This window comes from Argopecten irradians, chromosome 3 (assembly GCF_041381155.1).
Source record: "Argopecten irradians isolate NY chromosome 3, Ai_NY, whole genome shotgun sequence".
In the NCBI taxonomy this organism is placed as follows: domain Eukaryota; kingdom Metazoa; phylum Mollusca; class Bivalvia; order Pectinida; family Pectinidae; genus Argopecten; species Argopecten irradians.
The window spans coordinates 46,981,599-47,008,327 of NC_091136.1; the positions used below are offsets into that span (position 1 = coordinate 46,981,599).

At 36.6% G+C, this 26,729-nt stretch overlaps 1 protein-coding gene across 1 annotated transcript; it reads right to left on the reverse strand.

Annotated features, from left to right (window-relative positions):
* Positions 1–280: 280 nt before the first annotated feature.
* Positions 281–21,089, reverse strand: LOC138318834 (protein dispatched homolog 1-like). Its single transcript, XM_069261560.1, has 12 exons — positions 20,549–21,089; positions 16,715–16,940; positions 15,016–16,460; positions 14,627–14,854; positions 14,167–14,292; positions 13,841–13,984; positions 13,505–13,622; positions 10,227–10,354; positions 8,570–8,656; positions 6,833–7,003; positions 4,592–5,144; positions 281–2,659 (listed from the first exon to the last, which is right to left on the reverse strand). Exons 1-11 carry the CDS (start codon positions 20,576–20,578, stop codon positions 4,638–4,640), a joined length of 3,210 nt encoding a protein of 1,069 aa, XP_069117661.1. The 5' UTR covers positions 20,579–21,089; the 3' UTR covers positions 281–2,659; positions 4,592–4,637.
* Positions 21,090–26,729: the final 5,640 nt, after the last annotated feature.

Below are 26,729 nucleotides of genomic sequence, written 5' to 3' on the forward strand. Positions count from 1 at the left end.
TTTCGCTTCCCTTCTCCTTCCCTCTCCCTTGCCCCTCTCACTCCCAGCATCCCCTCCCCTGCCCCCCTCTCTCCCTCCCTCTCCACTGCCCCTCTCTCCTTTCATCATTTCGCTTCCCTTTTCTTTCCCTCTCCCTTGCCCCTCTCACTCCCAGCATCCCCTCCCCTGCTCCCCTCTCACCCTCCCTCTCCATTGCCCCTCTCTCCTTTCATCATTTCGCTTCCCTTTTCTTTCCCTCTCCCTTGCCCCTCTCACTCCCAGCATTCCCTCCCTTGCCCCCTCTCTCCCCTCTCCAATGCCTCTTTCCATTTACATTTCGTTTCCCAACCCTTTCCTTTTCCCTTTCCTCCTCTTGCTTGTCTCTCCTCTTTTTCGTCCGTTTAGTTTTACATTTGTACTATCGATCAAGCAAAGAAGTCTTACTTTTCAAGAATACTAGTAAATAGTATGAATGCTTTACCAAGAGTCATCATATTATATTTCCTCGTTTAACATATTAGGAGTTTGTTATATTCCGAGTTACAAACATATATCAAAACACGACAAAATACGACAGAATCATTCAGATTATTCCTTCAATTTAGTGTTTATATCTTTGCTATATGTGTGAAAAATAATCTAAAGCATATTTGAGAGCAACATCCTACCACCATAAACATTTATTTTGAAAGCAAAGCAAATATGGCCTGAACATCATGTCTACCTTTTAATATTGGCAATATATTAACCGAAGCTCAAAATCGATCCAACAACGGCAGATATAAGGAAAAGTTTAAGTTGTAGTAAGTGCTGTGTGATTCATCAGTGACACACATCAAACAGAGTGGCCAAATCGACGTCATCCATCAAACAAATCTAAATCAAATCCGCGAAACCCGTCAAACAAATCTAGGTCAAATAGGCCAAATTTAAGACAGACAACATATGAAGAAACGTGAAAAATACTGTCCAATGTCGTTCAGGAACACTGAATGTTTTCTAGTGATATCATAATGTCGATCATACAACTTACCCACATTCTTCACTTTACTGTGTCTCTTATTACTGTGAAGATATATTCTTGGTCAGTTGTCAATATTTGTCCCAAAAATCAGGACGGAATAAACATTTGATTCTTATATAAGAAGTGAAATGCATTTAGTAAAAAATGATTAATTTTGTAACTTACAGTAAATAAGGTGCAACCATATATCATAATACAATTAATTAATTTGAGCCGAAAACGCATCATATCGTTCTATAAATACAAAAGGTTATAATATAAGGAGAGAGGACCCCATTCGGATCAGAATTTAGAAAAAAGGATCTGAAATATGCATGCTAATAAAAACGGCAAATTTAACGTGTTGCTTAGACTACTAAGTAATTGTTACAGACTGACGATACAATGAGTGCATTGCAATGCCAGAAGTTTCTCAAGCACTTGGTGAGCATCTAATATAATGCTACATCTATAAGTATGTTTTAATTCATCAAACCGTTTAAAACATCAAGCATAAAACCTTGAAAGAATTACAGTGAAAAGGAAAGTAACAGTGACGGTAACCTATCTAAATCCTACTTATCATGCTCTTCCACACATATTATATACATGAATCTATCTACGTTTACAATAGATGTTGTCATCATTGCAACTATTCAAGACAAATCATGTATATTACAAACTTTTTTAAACATATACTATGTATATATAATGTTGTCGACACCGCTAATTAAAACAGTTTACAACGTAAGGTTAACAAAATGACTAGTTACGTCGAAGAAATACAAATAATATTGATCTGCACTATTCATACTTTGATGTGATTTTACGTCACATGTTAACGTCATAAAGGTTGGTTTGGTAACGATCCCTGTTGTAATTTGTTTAAAGAGGTTTGCCAGCTGTTTTTGATATGGACACATATCCATATCCGTGACGTCATTCGTTCATTCATAAATAACGATTGACGTGTGATGCAGTCCAGCTGCCGAATCTTAGCAGCTTATGCTTTGTGACAGCTGTACGTAGCAGAAACTGATTTAATGCTGTATTTATGACTCTTATTTTACACATAACTCCTCAAATAAAGCGATACATAAATGTAATTGTTATCTTTGGTAATTTATGACAAAATAGTTGATTCAAACGATATAAATAACGCAAAAAAGGAAACCCCTTACCGGTTGGCGTGGAAAAGAATTATTACGCCATTTGAACATAGTCAGATATACTAGGAGACTCCTAGTATTTTTGATAGAATATAACTAGTTGTTATAAACAGGTCAAATCGGCGACACTCGTCATACAAAAATAGGTCAATCGGTCACAACTGTCATACAAGTATAGGTCAAATCAATGACACCATTTATACAAATATAGGTCAAATCAAATTTATCAACGACAGCATTTTTGCAAATATAGGTCAAATCGGCGACATCCGTCATACAAATATAAATCAAATCGGCGACACCCGTCATACAAATATAGGTCAAATCGGCGACACTCGGTTAGATCAAGGACTCATAAATCTCATATACGTCCTTGGTTGGATTGACAATAAATCAATATACTATATACAAAGTCACCAGGTAGATGATCGTTAAAAACCCACGGGACCCTGCTCTGTCGTCTTTGTCCTGGCTGATTCTTTTGCTTTTTGATCAAGGGTTTCTAACGCTTAAAAAGTAAGAAATCAAAATCTGTTATGATAAACATATAAAATAGGTTCCAAGTTGTTGGAGGACGTACTTATTAACATCGTCGGAAACCCGGTGACTCGTGGGTTTCCGACGATGACCTATTTATTTTATTGGGAATATCTTTACTATCATGAGTAATGGTGGACATGGATCGTAAAATTGAGTAATTATTTTTCAAGTGAGTCATTTATTTAACTCTGTAAGTCATAATTAAATATCTCAATGTTGTTTGTCAGCATTATTTTCACTTTTTATTAGCTCACCTGGCCCGAAGGGCCGGTGAGCTTATGTCATGGCGCGGCGTCCGTCGTCCGTCGTCCGTCGTCCGTCCGTCCGTCCGTCCGTCCGTCCGTCCGTCTGTCCGTCAACATTTACTTTAAATCGCTACTAGTCATAGAGTTCTGCATGGATTGTAACCAAATTTGGCCACAAACATCCTTGGGGGAAGGGGAACAGAACTTGTATAAATTTTGGCTCTGACCCCCCGGGGGCAGGAGGTGCGGGGCCCAATAGGGGAAATAGAGGTAAGTCCTTTAAATCGCTACTTGTCATAGAGTTCTGAATGGAATGTAACTAAATTTGGCCACAAACATCCTTGGGGGAAGGGGAACAGAACTTGTATAAATTTTGGCTCTGACCCCCCGGGGGCAGGAGGGGCGGGGCCCAATAGGGGAAATAGAGGTAAATCCTATAAATTGCTACTAGTCGTAGAGTTCTGCATGGATTGTAACCAAATTTGGCCAGAAACATCCTTGGGGGAAGGGGAACAGAACTTGTATAAATTTTGGCTCTGGCCCCCCGGGGGCTGGAGGGGTGGGGCCCAATAGGGGAAATAGAGGTAAATCCTTTAATTCACTACTAGTCATAGAGTTCTGCATGGAATGTAACCAAATTTGGCCAGAAATATCCTTGGGAGAATAAGAACTGAGTTTGTATAAATTTTGGCTCTGGTCCCCGGGGCAGGAGGGGCGGGGCCCAATAGGGGAATTATAGGTAAATTCTATAAAGTGCTACTTAATTGTCCAAGAGTTTTGTATGGATTGTAACTAAATTTGGCCACAAGCATCCTTTGGGGTAGGAGAACAGAACTTGTATAAATTTTGGCTCTGACCCCCAGGGGGCAGGAGGGGCAGGGCCCAATAGGGGAAATAGAGGTAAATTCTATCAATCGCTACTTGTCCTAGAGTTCTGCATGGATTGTAACCAAATTTGGCCACAAACATCCTTGGGGGAAGAGGAACAGAACTTGTATAAATTTTGGCTCTGATCCCCTGGGGGTAGGAGGGGCGGGGCCCAATAGGGGAAATAGAGGTAAATCCTTTAAATCACTTCTTCTCATAGAGTTCTGCATGGATTGTAACCAAATTTGGCCACAAACATCCTTGGGGGAAGGGGAACAGAACTTGTATAAATTTTGGCTCTGATCCCCCGGGGGTAGGAGAGGTGGGGCCCAATAGGGGAAATAGAGGTAAATTCTTTAAATCGCTACTAGTCATAGAGTTCTGCATGGAATGTAACCAAATTTGGCCAGAAACATCCTTGGGAGAAGGGGAACAGAACTTGTATAAATTTTGGCTCTGACCCCCAGGGGGCAGGAGGGGTGGGGCCCAATAGGGGATTTAGAGGTTAATATTAAAATTCCTTCAGAAAAGAAACAATGAACCTGTATTCAGAAAATTATTTGGCATTACAAACCAGGTGAGCGATACAGGCCCTCTGGGCCTCTTGTTTTCTAACGTTTAAAACAATATAATACAGTACTGTTTGGCGATGCAAAGCGATAGTTAAAATAAGCATCACTGACGCAGCAAACTGTACACATATTGGATTTACCTAGTCTCTTTATCTCTTCCAATATCCTTCGATACACATTTACAGTATACCAATATCACTGTGTAACCATTCGTACCTGACATTATAGTGAACTAGACATCCATGTTATCAGCCTCCCCGCCTCATTCATCAGAAAACGCTTTGTTTTCTTCTCCATTTGTAGAGATGTTGCCTTCCTTTCTAGGACTGTCGACAACCACAGCGGTTTCTTTTGGTCGGAAACCCTTTCCCTTACACTGATCACAAGTTTCGTCAGCAGGTTTCCGTCCTTGCACAGCATAAGCAAGTCTCTTCCACAATGGAACAAGTGATCCAAAATTTCCTTGGGGACCTACTATAGCCAAACCAGTTGAAAACAGGCCAAGCGAATAGATAAGGGAGAAACCAATGGTACAAAACATGAAGATTCCAAACTGAACGAAAAACAAAATCTTTGCAAACAACATGAATATGGACGCCCCTAGTGTGGATGCTGCTCCAGAGGAAATGGATACGCCTACAGATTCAAGCATATCACGGACTTTGCTCTTCCTGTCTGTATGGATGGACATGTGGTATCCTTCCGCGAGATGGACGACGTAATCTACAGACAACCCGACCACTAGGGACAGATTTAGAGATTCCAGCACCTGAAGACAAAATATTATCGTGATTTTGTATTTACATTCACCATTACCGTTAGTGTAAACGGCCGGCTGGTTCATCACCAGCTTAAACCCAAGCAGACATTGTTAGAGTAGAAAAGTAAAGTTATAACTTATTTTAACACAAATAACAATAATCTCATGACAGTAAAACTGAATATGTAATAAGAAAGCTTTCGGGTTGAAGTAACTTGATGGGGTTTCCCTCTCCCCTACGATTAACATATAACAACATCATTATTTCAAAGACAATGACATACATTTACTATTGGACTTACAGTTCGGTAAATATTTCGATAATAGAGCTACAAACTGTGGATGAGAAATTTTAACCAATGATAAAGAATCTGGCGGCCGGAATACCAAGCAGACCTTCAACTAAAATGTCTTCAACTGCCTTCAAACAGATAACCTTAAGAAAACTTCTCATAACCGTTTGGAAACTGCTTTAACGTCCAGCTCAATGTGACTGCCCTGCATGTATGGCGTTCAAATTGTGCTCGCGGCCCTCATTGCATTATCGTAAAAGACGACTAAATTTGTAATCAAATATTTTCTCGTCTCCCCGCTACTGCTTAAACCTTTGGTCTTGATTTGCCCAGTCGCCCCTATGTGGAGAGTTCTAGGTTCCGTCCCGTGACTAAGGCCGCAGTAGTCTATAGAAGAGGTAGTGTTTGCTTCTGGCTAGCACTCAGCATAAAGGGAATACGATGGTTTTTCCATGTCAGTATAATGTGACCGGGTACTATGTTGTTTCGCGGCGTGCCTTAGTGAGATGGAACAACAAAAAGGTCTTCACCAACTATAAAGAGACACAACACATTGTGTATATACACTTGAGGCCATCCTTAAATGAACAAAGCTGTAAAAGGACGATACGCCTAATTAACCAACCAATCAAATTTCAAAGCGAGGTCTCATCTCAGAGTTACAAAAAACCTACCAGATAAATAATTTGCCATAAGTTACAAGATTCGTCGAGGGTTTTATTGCCATCATGGTATGACATACATGCAACTTCAGGTTAACATGGCTATTATGGTATTAATTACCCCGTTTCCAGTCCACCATGTGTATGATGATATTACTTACCCCCAGTTTCCAGCCCAACATGTGTATGATGGTATCCCTACCCCCAGTTTCCAGTCCACCATGTGTATGATGGTATTACTTACCCCCAGTTTCCAGCCCAACATGTGTATGATGGTATCCCTACCCCCAGTTTCCAGTCCACCATGTGTATGATGGTATTACTTACCCCCAGTTTCCAGCCCAACATGTGTATGATGGTATCCCTACCTCCAGTTTCCAGTCCACCATGTGTATGATGGTATTACTTACCCCCAGTTTCCAGCCCAACATGTGTATGATGGTATCCCTACCTCCAGTTTCCAGTCCACCATGTGTATGATGGTATTACTTACCCCCAGTTTCCAGCCCAACATGTGTATGATGGTATCCCTACCTCCAGTTTCCAGTCCACCATGTGTATGATGGTATTACTTACCCCCAGTTTCCAGCCCAACATGTGTATGATGGTATCCCTACCCCCAGTTTCCAGTCCACCATGTGTATGATGGTATTACTTACATCCAGTTTCCACCCCACCATGTGTATGATGGTATCCCTACCCCCAGTTTCCAGCCCACCATGTGTATGATGGTATTACTTACCCCTAGTTTCCAGCCTACCATGGGTATGATCGCCATGATAGTAACTGTGACACAAGCTATACTGACAGTAGCCAGGAATCCTATAACGATGTTCTGTGTGGCTACGGTAATCACAACGAAAGCGAGACATATTCCTATTGCAATTCCCCGTAGAGCCGAGTCCACAAGCGTCTGTAATATATATATTAATATATGTTTGTTGAATAGGGCGAAAGCGCTCACTAGTCTGTCGTTATTGTTTTTATTTCTGATAAATTTCGTCCATAAGGATTTTTCTTCAAATTTATCATATATATTACTTACGGATCGATCGACTTGACTTAACTATGAGAGCTCCCTTGAATGGGGCGAAAGCGCTCACTAGTCAGTCGTTATTGTTTTTATTTCTGATAAATTTCGTCCATAAGGATTTTTCTTCAAATTTATCATATATATTACTTACGGATCGATCGACTTGACTTTACTATGAGAGCTCCCTTGAATGGGGCGAAAGCGCTCACTAGTCAGTCGTTATTGTTTTTATTTCTTAAAGATTTCGTCCGTAAGGATTTTTCTTCAAATTTATTATATATATGTATATATATATATAGTAATATTATACAACTCTCTTGTGTGATGATAAGACGAATTACATTTTTGGTTTGTTAAAGGCCCACTACCTTTCCGGAGCAAAATATAAAGATTTCTTAAAAACATTCATAACCTCAGAAAATATATACCGATGGCCAAAGATGAGGTTACAACACCAAACATATGCAAGATTTCCTGCGTAGTATGTGATAACAATGGTGAGTCATTTCGCTGTTTTACCGTCTACCGCAGTGATAACCAACTACCGCGCGGTATTTAGGACGACGTGGGGAAACATAAGACGACCCGCGTTATGAAAATAAACATTTTATTTATTTTAATTAAATTGTTTAGGAGGTGATAATAAGTGCAGCATTAACGTTAAGCTAATAACTTTTGCAACTCTACAAAATTATCAATCTCGTTATACATTCCCATTTTAAAAATCAAAAACTGTTTCGGAAAGGTAGTGGGCCTTTAAAGGGATAAATCAGTCTAAGAGTACAGTTAAAATATAAAAAAAATATATCGGAAACAAACCAGTTCTAATAGAAATTAGATTAGTTGGTTTTACTATGATATGCCAGAAAAGTCCACAGTAGTGAACTTTATGTGAGGTTTTCAAACTCACTTATTGTCCGCCATTACATATATTGGTCGGATGACTTGTAAGCCGAACCCTGACCATTGTCAGTGTAGCAAAGATTTTTTGTCTAAACTACTCAAATCGCCCTTACAGTAGTGTGTTTACCTTATTAGATGCATGTTCTTGTCTAATAAAATAATTTCATCAACTCCTCTTTGTGGTTATGTATTGCATTTGTTTAACGTGCGTGACTTTGGCTCGGGTATGGGTACAGCGTACATGTTGTATCTGCTTAATCATATTGATCAACGATTTAGAATTTCCACGCCATCAATCGAAATACTTCACACTGTCGTGATTTAAAAAAAATGCTTTTTATATGTTTCATAAGGAATGTAGAACTAGAACAACACATTTATGTCATATTTTGCTTCGTGGTTATGTAACAGAATTAGCCTCACTGAATTGTCCCTTTAACTATACACAAAATACGGCTTCGTTTGTTGATGGATATTTGAAGCTGATTATTTTTCATTAATTTACATTTTCTAGTTTCTATTTTAAAATTGTGTCGACGATACCTTTTGGACTTTCAGCCAATGCCACGGATTGTTTCCTTCTGGTGTACACTGGAATCCCCCAGACAGAGATGGAGGAAGTTCCGAAATCTGAAAAAAAGTATGTACCATACTAACAAATCTATTCATGTGCATGTATGTATTAGTGATACTAGCCTAATTAGTTACATTCTATGTATATTAAGGTTGTATTCTTCTGAGGTTTCAGTCCCGTTGAAGTCTCGTTTCGACATAGATCAAAGAAGTTATGAGATTTTCAATTAAAATATATCAATATCTGTAGCAAGTTGCCAATTGCAAATTTTGTCAAAAAATCACATTTCTATTTTTAGTAGATTTTTTTATACGGGGAATTTAAGAAATGGCCCATTTGGCGGCCATTTTGAAAATGTGTCTTTTTTCGCCTTGAGTAGAGCCACAGTTTTACCATTTTTTACTGAAATTGTTTTTGCTAAAATCCTCACTGCGCCTGTATTTTTAGCTGTATCGAGCTAATTTTTGCTGTAAATCTTTACTGGGTTCGTGGTTATCAAAGTATCGAGCATTAATGTGTGAAATGATACACTTTTGTCTCTTTATTTTGACATTTAATTGTAATTTGAGCACTTTCATTTTTTACTCTAAAATACTGAAAAATAACAAATATTCAAATGGAGCAAAAAAGTAAGCACACGGACCCCCCATTTTTCTGCCTGATTTAGAAAGAACAACCCTTTCCCTGTTGATATGCAAAATATTAACAAAAGTTTAATACCGGAACTTTTTCTATACAGGGTTAAATTTGGCAAAAATGGCTGAAAATGGTGCATTTTGTAGCTCAAAATTAAGGGGTAGGGGTAGCATATGTTCTTATTCTGAGAACAAATATTAGTCTTATTAATCAAAACTGGTATATTATTAAAGAAGACTACTGGAATATAAATTCTACAAACATCCATACATATCAAACACCTCATTAAGAAATTATGACTTTAATCTCTTGTGTATATGGTCAAAACGGCAAAATTCCCATAAAATCCAATATTTTGTCAACTAGGCATCTTTGAGTGACAATAGCTCGAAAACAAGCACACGGACATATGTTTTTTCTTCTGTTTTCTTTTATGGCATGAACCCCTTTTTCCAAAAATCTATATGAGAAAAAAAGTTTAATACAAGAAAATTTTGACTTCTCAGAGGAGTACATCCTTAATTTGAACCTTCCTAGAGTAGAACATTTACAGACAATATATGGGGGGTTAGATAAACAAAAAATGCAAGGTGAATATAGCAAGTCCAAACCCCCATCACACTCATCCCCTCCATCTCACTCCACTCCAAATATCCAAATGATTCATGTCCTTTATGTCAGATACAAGTAGTATTGATTATGAGCTGATGATTCACGTCCTTATAAGTCTATAATTTTCTTTTCCGAAAATTACTTTTATAAGTTGTATTCAAAAAAAATAAAGCATCGATACTTCTTTAATCACAACAGTGACAAAAGAAAACTGTACAACCCAACCCCCCTCTGTCCCGATGTCGTAGGGTTATAAACCGTTACTGAGTTAACGAAGGTGTTTGGCTGTTCAATGTGAAAAATATATATTTGATTATATTAACTACACACGATCAAAATAGATAAACAGTTATGAACCATAATAATCAAATTGGATACCTTTGATTTAAAGAAGCTCTCCCATGCATCGTAGATCGGTAGACCAACTTCATACCCCAGCCTTCCCTGTATGAGGGACGTATTGGCTATGATGGCGGCGTACCTCAGCCTTGTACCGTATACATCCCCTACAACGAACGGTTATCAGCTAACTACATTTAATATATTCTTATATCACATACATTTAAATCGCATAAAAAAGCAGAATTCTAATTAATAATTCAACGCGGCGTAAGTTCAGCATATCAAGATGTTTTTATTTGTAGTCGATTTGGCTCTTCACAACTATATCTGACCATATGTTTGAGAAGAGTAAGCGCGGCAATCACATGTTCTGTGTATATGAACAAAAAGCAAGTCTGACTTTATGTCCGGTATATATACCTTATTTCTCTCACACCTATACGTGTAATACTGGCTGGTCCAGGGCAATACACCCATGTCGCATGAAGTTTTATTGCATTGCTACCCATGCAATAAAGCCTCGTGACGTCACATTGTCAACAAATTTACTATTTCTCGGTACAATTTTAGCATTTTTTTTTCAGAAACTGTGCTGTATTTACTTTAAAAAATACAAACAATAGAATTGGCGTTGCAAAGATCACGCAATTATCATATATGTAGAAATTATTTGTATTCACATTTTTTTCGAATTCATTTCAAAATGGCGGAAAGTCGTAGTAGTAAAATTGCAATTAAAGTCGAAGTATGAGAGAAAAATACTCTTCCATACGTGGATATGCCTAGGGTTTTACACCATTTTGTGACCCTCGAGTAGAATCTCTCTATCCTTCATATCCACATATGAAAGAGTCTTATAATACAGTAAAGTCGGCTATCTATACGTGGTGCAAAATGTTCGCGATTTCAAGGTAAAACGAGAAAATTACATTTGAGTGGCTTTGGTGTAGGAGGATTACTATATCGATCAATTGTGCCTGGTCCAATTGTACATATATGACAATATGTTTTAATCAAATCGCGAAAAATATCATACCCGCTATAACTAAACAATGTTATCGACTATGAACTTTCCTTCATTAACATGTTGAAATTTAATATCAAAGGTTTGTGTTATCAGAGTCTGATATAAACTGCCAGTTTAACGCATCCGCCTATCTCTAGAATGGAAGCTTAACAAAGTGTAAGCAGAACCATTGTTCTTGTATCAGTGTTTGTTAACACATGACAATGTCATGTACTTAGCAGCCTCTCCCAACTAGAACAATAGCCTTTGATCCGACATCTCCTGAGTAATCACGTGACTCCAGACATCAGATCACATTTCATTTCAGGTGATTTGTATCGGTGATTGATACTGTTATTTCCTCCGTAAAGGCAAATTAATTCTCTCGTATACTCTTTTTTATTGATCAGTGACGTAGGAAAATCCTCATTAACCACGTTACTCGGGAAGTTATGGATTTTCTTAACGTTTCCAACAACAAATATCCCTGTTACCTAGAACACGGATTATTAAGTTAGACTTCGATTATATACTCGCGGAGGTATTCATATCATTAATGCATACATGTATACCCGGGTAGTGAAGGCAACATGGTATATAATTCGCTTTGATACATTTAGTAGTCTTACTAGGCACTTGTTTCATTAGCGCGACGATACCGTTATTATTCTTAAAGCTACAACTTTCATTTACAATAGTAAACGCAGAGCTTTTGAAGACACCTTCCTTGTCCTTTGCCTTACAGACGGCCTGTTGAACATATATTCTCAGCGTTATCGGAGGACAGTCATATGAATGTGATTATTATTGTCGATTTATATGGTCTGTTTTATTGAAAGCCTAATTACCAACTCTTCTTCGTTATGTATACTGGATAAACTTTTTCGTATCTTATGCATAAGACAATACTCTTGCATGGTTTGCGGTTATTCTGTCATTAAATGTACGAAATTTTAAAATTTCGAATTCTATATTGTTTTCCCCTTTGGCAATATAATGTTATATATAATATAATTATGTCCCCTGTTAAATTAATAACAAATTATGTCATATTTTGCTCATCTGCCCATCATATACTTAGAAATCACTAAACATATGCATGCAATTAGTAAAACCCGCGTATTTCCATACACTTTACTCAGGAGTCTGTTTTAGAATAACAATATCAATGTAGTTTTTAAATGGATCAAATACAAGTTCCACACTAAATCTGCTTTCGGTGTGACAGAAATCGAATCAAATAATAGATCTGGTACGACTTTGTATTTCAGCATTTACCTAATTTTGTTCTTTTTTAGAACCCACCACAATAAATTTACCTAAAAATAACAATCATTTTCTTATACAATAATTTAATAATAAAAAATATATTTGGTAAGATACCTCCTTATGCTCCGTATATATTATACATTGTAATAAATAAACAACCTCTCCTCTCCAAGATAGAACATACGTACGTTATCTATTTAGGATATCAATTGTTGATATGTTGATAATAGCATTATCTGTGGTATATTCAGATTTATTTTATATATTATTTTTATATTAAAGCTTTATATTTCTTCAGGGAAGGTATTGATTGTGACGTCCTTATTTTGTGGGCAATGTTTTTGAAAGCTGTGATGTTACACTCGAAAACTCATGACGTCACAGCCAATACCTACCCGAAAGGGAAGATAACTCTTTACACCTATACATGCGTTTATCTTTCGTGTTGCGCCAGGGGTAGCTAGACACTAAGAAATATTTAGTGAACAAACTTCCGAAACATGCGATTACGATAACACATCAGCTCGACCTTAGGGTCCATAGTTCTCGGTATATATGCAATCTATATACAAGCCCACGGGGTGTGTTCAATACGTGCAATGTTTAATAATGTATAAACTATAGCATACGTTACTCTCGCTGTGATCTGATCTCCACATACCTGAACAAATCAATACACGCACATGTCTATTTTCAAGTACAACAATAGAATTTATTAAAAAAAAGTCTCCTTATGCAATAGTTCTTTGTCACAATATAGGTTATCACGGATCGGTTTGGTTTGATTGGGAAACCAAAGAATGTAGCTAATATCATTTCAAATGTTTATACAATCTCGTGGATAAGTATCACCTTCTGGTGATTGTGACGTCATACAATGCCACAATCACCGGGAAGTATCAGAATAAGCTTACTCGGCTAACGCCCTTTAGTATTTCGAAACCACAATATTATCTATTACACTTGAAACAAATCAATTGCGTTGTGTTCTTTTCCAGCTGTTTACGAAAACAGTTACAGTTATAATATATTTACTCACATGTACTGTTGAGTAGGGGTAATGTATCGTACTGATCTAATGTGAACCCCAGGACTTGAGTGTAGTCAGAGCTAACATTAGACGAATAACCATCATGTAACCAATAGGCTGCGGCTGTCTACAAAGAGAAAACAAATAATGAGGGGATATAATTATTACAAACTGCATCCGTTTTCTTCTTAATCCCCTTGTATAAATGCATATATATTATTATACTGGCTTGGACTAATTTCAATTTTGTTTATCAATTCAGAGTTTGAATTTCTATTATGAAAAATTGTCTTAAACACTATCAAAAATATATTTCAAGAATATAACCCACGTGTTTTATTATACCTCAAAATATCTGTAGAAATTCGAAGAGATGGCAGAGATGTTGTAAAATTGAGGAAGTGACGTCATCAAGTGTGAAATTTTACTTTCAGAAAATGGTATACTAAAGTCTGCCGAACCGCCAAAAACTGCTTTACCGCTTTCGTTCTGTGGAAATAAAGAAGATCTTAATGTTATCTGTTGTGGTGTTTATCAGTTATTTTACTATTTTATTTTATCTAATTAACAAATTTGAAAGTAAATTATCGTCCCTAATTAAACATAGAACAGATGTTTATAATAACCTCGTTGCATAAATCGCCATTAAGCCGTTAATGTCGTGTACATACCACTAGAAAGTTTTCCATATCATCGAGAAAGCAGTCAACCTCCAATTTACCAGTAAGAGAGCTATTGCGTATATGAAGGTTGGCATTGGTACTTTCGGGCAAATTTTGTAGGTCGGTACACATCTTCTGTAAATATACAAGACACACATGTCATTTAATGAAATACATACAAATTTATAGATAAAATAATTATTTCTATTGCAGTTGGCAGGTTGGTATCGTACTGTATTAGTATACATGTACATTGTATTTCATATCTTGGATGAAGGCCGGTGCGTCCTATCAAAATATTTTACATTTCTAAATTATAATTTTATCTCACTTAATGTTATTAACAGGAACATGATTGTCCCTTACTACAAGACCGAACTATACACAATGGCTGATCTCAATATGAACCTTGAAACATTTTACTCTTTTAATCAAAAGTGAAGTTCTGGAATATTAAAAGCATCACTACCTTCATTTGTAGCTGGGCAGGACTAGGATTGAGATCAAAAGCTTCGTCCCAAACTGTTTTTCCTGTGCACTTTTCGCCATCTGTTTTGTGACAGTTACTTCGGTCCTGTAGACGAAGACCCCACACCATGTATACACGAATAATGTCGTCTCTTCCGCTGGGTTTAAATGCATTTTTTCGTCGATCGTTCGCCATTTGATAGTTATGGTCGTCTTTAAATATCTTTGTCTGCGTGATGAAATTAAAGAATTTTACTACAATTCAATGCCAAATGTTATTGAGAGACCTGATTTTTAAAATATGAAATGATACCTTTTAACGATAAATAATTGGACAAGACTGACTTTTTTTAAATATGGTAAAAAGTGATGAAAATACAACAGACTTACCGATTCTTCGTCTGGTTTCAAATCTTTGACAAAGACGATAAAAACTACAATTAGAGCTAGAAAGGAAGCAAGTATTATCCAACGGACGACTTTATGCGTGATGAATATGAAATAATGTCCATAAAAAAATCTAACAACAATGTTCTTCCTTGGTGTCTGATTTTCCGCCACATCTGTCACAGTGACCGTTTCAGATGACACAGTATGTGATCGTTGATGATAGCACGGTCTGAAGCACGGCCAGGTCCAGTTCTCGAAATAAAGGTGGTGCATCAGAACCACAGAAGGGAAAAATGTTATCACCGACAAATAATTAATTAAAACCAAAGTTGCACTGAAAAGACCAAACGAGGAAATCGCTAAAACTGGGGAAAACGCGTTGGAAATGAATGCGACCATGGTTGTGAGGGACGTGATTAACATGGATTTGGATGCCCTTCGGTAACACTCGGACAGTCTCTGTTCCAATGATTCCATATGTTCATGTGATGTTGCTCGCCATGTGTCAAAATAAACAAAAACATCATCAGCTCCAATACCGAGAATTATAAATATTGAAAGCACATGGAAGATACCGAAATATTTGTAATCAAAAGCAATACGATAAATCATGTTGGCCCCAAAGAAACTCGTTAGAATACTAAAGATACCCAAACATGTCACAAACAAGGATTTTGTTTGAAACAACATGAACAGAAAAATGAAAGCAAAACTGCCGACGGCAAGCATCATGTCGAATATGACTTGTCGCTGTACGTCATATACAAAAAGGGTTTCACAAGAATAAATTAAGCTCATTGATCCAAGCCCGTTGCTGTGTAGGTCGAGAAGTTTTTGTCGGTAGTTATCCACCATGAACGTTTCCAGCTCCGTATTATAGACAAAGTAGAAAGCGGTTCGGGTAATGGCAGATTTTGCAATACCATCAGCTACACTTACGATGGAGTTTTTTCCTAAGAAAAAATTTAATTGATGTGAAATCTCTGGGACGTTCATGGCATTTTGTAAAGTCTGAGGCACGTCACTGAAGGATGTGTCATTGAAAAGTGGTCCAAACGTTCCATCGAATAGACGGAGAATTGAAAAAGGCTTTGAGCAGGTGCCGTCGCTCTGTTTCATACAGAACAATGCATAATCTGCAACATTAGTCATCTGTTCCTCTAATGTTTGAATGAACTGTAAATTGTCCGCAGTAAAAACATTGTCCGCCTGGTAATATAGGACCAGGGTTTCCATGCCATCATCACGGTCTTCTGTTGATGGTGGCGATGTAGGCAGTATGGCGTCTGTCTCTCGATTTTGCCAAGCCAGCGCTCGAAGGAACACATCCTCGTGTTCAAGGTCTAGTGGTACCCCTTTGAAGTCGACAGGAAGAATGTCATATTGTCCCATCACCATCGCTCCAGTTATCAGTAGCAAAGACATATGTACCAAGAGAAGAGAAACTGAAAATAAACCAAATGGATGGAAATTATGTAATGTACCAATGAACCAGGATAATTTTAGATTAAACAGTAAAAACAGCATAAACAATACTTTTCAGGTTTCATGCAAAAGTCAAAGATGTTTACAAAATGCATGCGGTGAACTATTGTTTTCAAAGATTTCAAAATAACTGTAAGCGCATGTTTATATTCTTTATAAAATTAACAGAAGATTGTCTTATAGCTAGGAAATATAACGATAAGATAAAACTTACAGAAGATTGTTTTCGGTCTTTTAGCCATGACATAACAGATCCACAACGGTTGTAGATGTTGGCGTTCTTTCCTGTACTGTATGGCAGGTTGTTGACTTTTACCGTCTTGTTTCGTACCTTCTGACTTGGACCCTTCCTTCGTAGAGTCTGTTTCGACATTATAGCTCGATTTCCGGTTCCGTTTATCTGAATCGTCGATTTGTTTGTCATGTAGGATATTATCCATCTGGATTTATATATAATTTTATGTAATGTATATATTCAAAGACATATAGAATCTGGAAATGATAAATTTACATACAATATAATCATTGCTTCTTAATGTGCCACATGCAGGTAAGTAGTAAATAGAAAGAGTCTATAAGTCACATGTTGCTTGATAATCAATTATGTAACGTAATATGAAGGTATTTTCTGTGTTTACTTTATAACCATAAATGAAACACAGTGTATCTTTGCACGAGCTGTACAATAGATACACATGAAAAAAGACTTAGCCATCTAGCTTTTCTTGTACTTGACAACAGTTGATAAATGAGATCACCAAAATAAAAAGGATGAATACAAAATAAAAACAGTAGTTTCAAATAATGCATATTCGAAGAATTCAAATTGAAGTATTTCAATAAGTTTTACAAATTTAGAATTAAAAAAGACACGTGGAAATTCAGATGTTAATTTTGTTGCATAATTTAAACGATACTCATAGAATATCGGTTGCACGCGAATCGACGTTAATACCACTGATCCGAAACTACACCACTGCTATGTAGGTTAGGTTCTAAGAATATAAATTATTCGTCAAACTGTATGCATGTATGGTATAGATTGTGTTCCCAGTGACAGGCAGTACATCAACATCAGACTATTTTATGTTTCGAAAAGTGCATACGATTTACAAATTATATAGTTCAGGGATTATTATTCATCGGTTACACGATATTACATGTGTTGTAGTATATATACATCCAAACTCTTAAATCTGATATTGCTGCTAGAAACCTTAACCATCTTTTCGATAAAAGCAAAATGAAATGAACAATATCTTTAGTTAGTCTTATTAAAATTATCATATGTTCAATAATATCATATAAATCAGCAATTCATGCACTGCAGGAGAACAACACTATAGGCAATACATAAAGGGTCACAATCTTTAATGGAAATGGTACTGGAAATTTTAACCACATAATATACCAGAAAATAAAGAAAAACATGCATGCCTTCGATGAAAGTGGCAAAAAGTCGACCCTATAATAATTATGACTTTGTCTTCATCTCTTAATATTGTTAATTAATCAAACATTTTGCTTTATAATAATATGTTTATACAACATTTACTAACCACCAACATAATTCTGTCACAAACTAAACTGACAAAATCATACATAATACTGCATATTACTGATATTTATTTATTCATATTTATAATATCATACCACGTTGTTGTTTTAAAGCCCTGCAAGGACGGCTAAGATCTGTGTCAGAACACCATACCAATATTTTATTTATGAATACTTAAGCCAACGAGAGTATTTAAACTATAACATAAGAAACTCAAAGACTTTCTTTTGTTCCGTCTGTAGCTTTTTCACACACTGATCATCGGAGAGATACAAATCAAACTAGTCTAAAAATGCATTTTGATAGATCAGAATATAAGAATGGGATAAGGTATGCTGCTCTTCATAAACAGCGCTATTTATACAATTTAAGCAATAACAAATCAAATGTTTTTTGCATTAGTGACTTTATCTGGACATAAAAATTCATTTCTATTTACAAACTACAATTCGATTGAACATACTTGCCTTATTTGAGTTAATCCTAATTCTCTCTAGTTATCTATCTTCTCTCTTCCCTCCCCTTCTCAATATGTGCGTATGCCATATTTGCACCACATTTTTACCTGCACTAATCCTTGTTTGATTTATGTTAAAGAGTACTACTCAAGTATTCAAATTACCTTGGATATTACCCAACCAATCTTACCAAAGTTTACCCATCAGTCAAATGGAAGATTATCAATTTGGTATAAGGTTGGCACTAAATATCTTCTGGTACAAAGCATTCGATGTCGGCTAGATTTTCAAGTGATGACACTAATTGATGAAGGTTACACATTTTCATCGTGTCCTATACATGAGGATTCAGGTAATATATATTGGAGAAGAGATTTATTTAATCACTCATAGCTGCACGTATTAATCAACTCGGCTCTTCACTATGTTCGAGTAGTTTGTACTGTCCATCATTGATCATATTCAATCCTATTATACTATACAGGTTACATGGAGATTTAGCCCCACTAATCAAACAACCACTATACAAAGTAATAATTAGGTTAGAATTAAGCCTGAAAATCCATATATTCATTCATTTGTCCGTTCGTTCGTCCGTCCTTTTATCCGTCCGTTCATGAATTCATTCGATTACATTTATTCAATTCGATTACATTTATTAATTTAAAATCATTTATTTATGTATTATTTTTGCAATGTTTGACTTTCCTAAAGTTTTAATGCTTTGAATATTAAATATTTCAATAGTTAAGCAATCAATAATTGAAATCATGCCAAGATTCGCGTCCCCTACACATCTAATATCATCCAAAGATAAAGCTTGTCTAATATTATATTTGTGTCCTCAAGTGAACGTTTAGTTTTACATCGGTTCAACTTGGTATCAGAAATTGACGTTTTACAAAATAAGTTAGTTATACTAATATAGAACTGGCATAAGAAAAAAATAAAAATGAATAGATATATATGTGCAAAGAAATGAATAACAATGTCATTTTAGATCATTTATATTTTCAATATGTTTTTGAAGTGACCTTCTGGAAGTTTTAAACGTTTCATCATCTGTTAAAAATGATTTTGATTATGTAACATTGAATTTGAATTTTAGCATTATTTCAGCCACAGGAAAAAAGGAAAAGGTGAAATAAAATATCTTGCGATTTATTCTAAACAACAATATATCTGACGTGAGGAAACGGCTAGCTTAATCACTTGCATGATTTCTACATTTTTCACAGAATAATTGATGAACTGGAACATGCGTTACGTACCACACAAATTTTCGAAGACTGCTACATATGTTCATTTGTGTGACAGCTATATCATTATGCACGTTTAACTTTGTTCCCCAATGTGCTAACTCTTTCCTACACACATGTAATCAACATCTCTTTGGCAGGTATTTTGATACAAGAAAATAAAATATGTTTGTAGGCCTTACTTCTCACTTCACCCAATTTACTAAAAAAATTGACCTGCTTTTTTAATATAAACTAGATATTCAGGTAATTAACTCGCAATTGTAACATACTTATTTTAATATGTATTTTATTAACACCGTTTTCATGTGTTACTTGTGCTACAAAGAACTGTAAAATACATTTTTAGGATCCCGAAAAATAACATTCTACTGTGAATTCAATTTTAGTAAAACAAACCAAATACATGTGCAGGAAAGCAAATTCCCTTGCCTGCGTCATTTTTTAAAATTTATTTATTTACTTAATTTGTTTAGCTTTTTTCACATTTTTGGAAAACAGCGTTTGTTTAGAATTACTCATGAAAAGCATTTCATAGAATTGAATTTCATATTTGAATTACACAATCTAATCATATCACGTTATGTTTGTTTTATGGTCTGTATGGAGACGATATAGATAAAGCATACATATACATTGTATTTTAAATCGCACAAAAATTAGCCTGTAGTAAATCCTACTTTAAGAAAAAAATTAGTTTCTAGCAATATATTGATAAAATAGTGTTCAAATTATGAAACAAAAATACTCACAAAGAGGAGTACACCGCTTACCTTATAGTGTCCAGCCACCTCGCCTGACATCCTGTGAGAGCAATGTGTCTATATTCAACTTATAATCCAGTCATGCTCAGTGCCTTTTATAACCTCGTCATCCTCCGTACCTTTTATAATCCCGTCATGTTTAGTGCCTTTTATAATCCCGTCATGTTTAGTGCCTTTTATAATCCCGTCATGTTTAGTGCCTTTTATAATCCCGTCATGTTTAGTGCCTTTTATAATCCCGTCATGTTTAGTGCCTTTTATAATCCCGTCATGTTTAGTGCCTTTTATAATCCCGTCATGTTTAGTGCCTTTTATAATCCCATCATCCTTAGTGCCTTTTATAATCCCGTCATGTTTAGTGCCTTTTATAATCCCGTCATGTTTAGTGCCTTTTATAATCCGCGTCATGTTTAGTGCCTTTTATAATCCCGTCATGTTTAGTGCCTTTTATAATCCCATCATCCTTCGTGCCTCTTATAATCCCATCATGCTCAATGCCTTATCCCACAGCGCTTTCGCATCAGATACTCACAAATGAGGAGATAAAAAGCAGTTGTTTTCTTTACTTTTCAATGATGTTTCTTTTTTAATTCTATGTGACATTTTATTTTATTTTTAGAATGAAGTAAAAAGCAGTAGTTTTTTTTCACTGCCTGAACTCTGTCATTAGTGTGTGTTTCTCAAAATGAGCAAAAGTTTTTCTTTCAGAATATTACGATGTGGGGTAACTAACGTAGTTTTCTCCTTCTGTCACTTTCTCAAAAGACATCTTTTTTTTTTAGATATTACAGTTATTTTGCTTTAAGTTTGTGTTTGGGTGTTTGTCGTTTTGTTGCAGTGTGGTTGGTTGTTGGTCTCTAATATTAAGCACTAAGCCCCCGACCAGAATATGGTCTAGTGTACGTCCCAGTCTTGAGAACACATTACATATTACCTGACCTTACACATGTACTGGAATTAAAAACGAGCTTAGGAATAGTAAATCAATAGAAACCAGTCTACAGAATAAACAGGTGCCGTAAGCATTGGCAGCTGCAATAGAGGAATTCACAACGGTGAGATCGATTTTATACAGGTAAATTACATCTCATTAGGTTTCACTGTTTCAAATCATTGCGCCAAACCTTTCAACCTCATGCATATATTCTGTTAGTAGATTAATTTCTCGGTATAAACGAACCAGTTTTGCGATTTGGCTAGAAGAGCACGCACGATTAATTATAACCTCTTACTTCATATTTTGCTGAATAAAGTTTAACGGCCAAAAACCATGACCCAGAAATTGCGAAAATATCATCATTGCGAAAATTACCGGCTGTGTGATATCTGTGGTCTTTCTGGTTCTGTAAACGTGCTTATTTTGGTGCAATTAAATTGATTTGCAAAATTGATTTTGAACAAATTAGCGCAGTGAATTCGGGTATGGTCAAGTGCCCTAAATTCGTCAGGACCTGTTTTCGTCATGTTTACAAATTTGCTTATATCTCATGAACTATCGCGAGATTTCATAAAGAGTGTCGTCTACCAAAGCAGATTTGGCCAAGGAAGATTTGTATTGCACAAAAAGGAGTGTGTGTTATAAACAAGTGATTTTATAAAAAAAAACCGATAGAGCAATATAACACAAGACGAAGGCATTTTCTTAAGTTCATTTTAAATTACACTTTAAGACCCTACCGTCAGCGTTTGACTGTCCATATGCACTGATCAGCAGTTTGTCAACAAAGTACACGAAGTCACGTGTCTGATCATGTGATTCATAACCCAGATTTTGGGTTATTACAAATTATTTTGGCGATTCAACTTACCCGAATTTTTTGGTGCGGTACTGTTGAAAACATAACGTTATTCTATATAAACAGAGGTGTTCGCCACTTTCCATGACCAACAGGTTTAAAGATTTAAAATCGATGTAACAACAAGAAATTTTCAGCTTAAACACGATTTCACAAGTGCCTACTGCGCAACATTTATTTGGAATGACTTCAATTTTCGTAATAAGCCAAACAGCCCCCCTGACGAAAATAGGTCCTTATATGTGTCGGCCATCATCCGGTGACCGGCGGATAGACATTTTCCGTATTGTGATAGATGAAAAAAAATTGATAGACAACTTGAGCAATTAAGACAAAATATTATATATTTGTGTTGATAAAACTGGTACATTTTATTTCTTGCTGGTTTGTTGATAACCGAGAGGATTTGATACCCTAACGAATATTGGTCCTTCAGGGGTATATTTATACAAAAGGTCTGGCACGACAAACGCTGACACGTACACGTTATAACAATGTTTTAATTCCACAGAAATCTCAAACGTCTGGTAAAAGTCTGTTTGTCGAGCAGTACTTCGTGACAAATTAGGAGAAAATCTAACCTATGATTATATGATATTCAACGTACGGCATCGATATATGGAACATTTTGATTCCATAAGGTGAAGTTAAACCTCAGAAAACATAGCAAGCAGAATTATACAATATTGATCCCTTACTGGCAATTCTTTACCACAATTTTTATTTGGTATTCAAACGTGAGCTATTTGAAATAAAGCAAACTAGGATGTTGTCCTGAAAACAGGTTGATTTAAACGGGTTTCACTAAGGTTTCTTGTTAGCCCAGCTTTAGAGTAACTAGTTTAATATCCTTGGCTGAATAGAAACATGATATATAGTGTTGGAGGGTGATTCGTGTAAGTATAGACCTAGATATTGACCTCATTTGCGCTTGTCATTAACATTTAATAACTCCTGTACTGACGTGTGTACCTTGCTGCAAGAAAAATCGATACTAATTCAGAATAATCATTACATCAACACCATTGCAACGCCAAGTTGATGTTGATCTGATTGCTTTAATACTACCAAATGTGTTATTATACACTATACTCTCTCATTAAATTCCTACCCTGGGTCAACTTCTAGGCATTTGTCAAATATATAGCTTCATATATATGTATACATAATTCTGAAAATTCTAGTTGCATTCAAAAAATTCTAAAACTATTTATTGTTGTATTTATTGTTGTTAAAATTTACACACATGCAAAACGTTTAATCATTGATGGCGAGTCCTAGAAGGACCTACGTCCTTAACATCACATACAAGTAATAAAGAGACGAAGGATTTCAGGATCATTGATGGCGAGTCCTAGATGGACGTACGTCCTTAACATCACATACAAGTAATAAAGGGACGAAGGATTTCAGGATCATTGATGGCGAGTCCTAGATGGACGTACGTCCTTAAATCACAGACAAGTAATAAAGGGACGAAGGATTTCAGGATCATTGATGGCGAGTCCTAGATGGACGTACGTCCTTAAATCACAGACAAGTAATAAAGGGACGAAGGATTTCAGGATCATTGATGGCGAGTCCTAGATAGACGTACGTCCTTAAATCACAGACAAGTAATAAAGGGACGAAGGATTTCAGGATCATTGATGGCGAGTCCTAGATAGACGTACGTCCTTAAATCACAGACAAGTAATAAAGGGACGAAGGATTTCAGGATCATTGATGGCGAGTCCTAGATAGACGTACGTCCTTAAATCACATACAAGTAATAAAGGGACGAAGGATTTCAGGATCATTGATGGCGAGTCCTAGATAGACGTACGTCCTTAAATCACATACAAGTAATAAAGTGACGAAGGATTTCAGGATCATTGATGGCGAGTCCTAGATGGACGTACGTCCTTAAATCACAGACAAGTAATAAAGGGACGAAGGATTTCAGGATCATTGATGGCGAGTCCTAGATAGACGTACGTCCTTAAATCACAGACAAGTAATAAAGGGACGAAGGATTTCAGGATCATTGATGGCGAGTCCTAGATAGACGTACGTCCTTAAATCACAGACAAGTAATAAAGGGACGAAGGATTTCAGGATCATTGATGTCGAGTCCTAGATGGACGTACGTCCTTAAATCACATACAAGTAATAAAGGGACGAAGGATTTCAGGATCATTGATGGCGAGTCCTAGATAGACGTACGTCCTTAACATCACATACAAGTAATAAAGGGACGAAGGATTTCAGGATCATTGATGGCGAGTCCTAGATGGACGTACGTCCTTAAATCACAGACAAGTAATAAAGGGACGAAGGATTTCAGGATCATTGATGGCGAGTCCTAGATGGACGTACGTCCTTAAATCACAGACAAGTAATAAAGGACGAAGGATTTCAGGATCATTGATGGCGAGTCCTAGATGGACGTACGTCCTTAAATCACAGACAAGTAATAAAGAGACGAAGGATTTCAGGATCATTGATGGCGAGTCCTAGAAGGACGTACGTCCTTAACATCACATACAAGTAATAAAGGGACGAAGGATTTCAGGATCATTGATGGCGAGTCCTAGAAGGACCTACGTCCTTAACATCACATACAAGTAATAAAGAGACGAAGGATTTCAGGATCATTGATGGCGAGTCCTAGAAGGACGTACGTCCTTAACATCACAGACAAGTAATAAAGGGACGAAGGATTTCAGGATCATTGATGGCGAGTCCTAGAAGGACCTACGTCCTTAACATCACATACAAGTAATAAAGAGACGAAGGATTTCAGGATCATTGATGGCGAGTCCTTGATAGACGTACGTCCTTAAATCACAAGCAAGTAATAAAGAAAAAAGAGACGAAGGATTTCAGGATCATTGATGGCGAGTCCTAGAAGGACGTACGTCCTTAACATCACATACAAGTAATAAAGAGACGAAGGATTTCAGGATCATTGATGGCGAGTCCTTGATAGACGTACGTCCTTAAATCACAGACAAGTAATAAAGAAAAAAGAGACGAAGGATTTCAGGATCATTGATGGCGAGTCCTAGAAGGACCAACGTCCTTAACATCACATACAAGTAATAAAGGGACGAAGGATTTCAGGATCATTGATGGCGAGTCCTAGAAGGACGTACGTCCTTAAATCACAGACAAGTAATAAAGGGACGAAGGATTTCAGGATCATTATGATGGCGAGTCCTAGATGGACGTACGTCCTTAACATCACATACAAGTAATAAAGAGACGAAGGATTTCAGGATCATTGATGGCGAGTCCTTGATAGACGTACGTCCTTAAATCACAAGCAAGTAATAAAGAAAAAAGAGACGAAGGATTTCAGGATCATTGATGGCGAGTCCTAGAAGGACCAACGTCCTTAACATCACATACAAGTAATAAAAGGACGAAGGATTTCAGGATCATTGATGGCGAGTCCTAGATGGACGTACGTCCTTAACATCACATACAAGTTATAAAGAGACGAAGGATTTCAGGATCATTGATGGCGAGTCCTTGATAGACGTACGTCCTTAAATCACAAGCAAGTAATAAAGAAAAAAGAGACGAAGGATTTCAGGATCATTGATGGCGAGTCCTAGAAGGACCAACGTCCTTAACATCACAGACAAGAAATAAAAGGACGAAGGATTTCAGGATCATTGATGGCGAGTCCTAGATGGACGTACGTCCTTAAATCACAGACAAGAAATAAAAGGACGAAGGATTTCAGGATCATTGATGATGAGTCCTAGATAGACGTACGTCCTTAACATCACATACAAGTAATAAAGAGACGAAGGATTTCAGGATCATTGATGGCGAGTCCTTGATAGACGTACGTCCTTAAATCACAGACAAGTAATAAAGGGACGAAGGATTTCAGGATCATTGATGGCGAGTCCTAGAAGGACCTACGTCCTTAACATCACATACAAGTAATAAAGGGACGAAGGATTTCAGGATCATTGATGGCGAGTCCTAGATAGACGTACGTCCTTAAATCACAGAAAAGAAATAAAAGGACGAAGGATTTCAGGATCATTGATGGCGAGTCCTAGATGGACGTACGTCCTTAAATCACAGACAAGAAATAAAGGGACGAAGGATTTCAGGATCATTGATGGCGAGTCCTAGATGGACGTACGTCCTTAAATCACAAGCAAGTAATAAAAGGACGAAGGATTTAAGGATCATTGATGGCGAGTCCTATATGGACTAATCAAACCAAGCTAAACCAAATCATGTCTCTGTAATCAATCAAACCTCAAATCTTAGTTTGCCGCTTTGACCTCATTATACAATGTTTAATTGATAAAAATGTATCTCATACATGACAGGATTATCCCGCGATTGCTATGATCTTTTATCTGGGTAGGAAAAAGACAACTCAC

Coding starts and splice junctions, on each gene's coding strand:
- LOC138318834 (XM_069261560.1), bottom strand. CDS start 20,578: ATGTCAGGCGAGGTGGCTGGACACTATAAG. Junction 16,461..16,714: donor AAGACCGAAAACAATCTTCT/GTAAGTTTTATC, acceptor GTTTATTTTCAG/TTTCTCTTCTCTTGGTACAT. Junction 7,004..8,569: donor ATTGGCTGAAAGTCCAAAAG/GTATCGTCGACA, acceptor TATATATTACAG/ACGCTTGTGGACTCGGCTCT.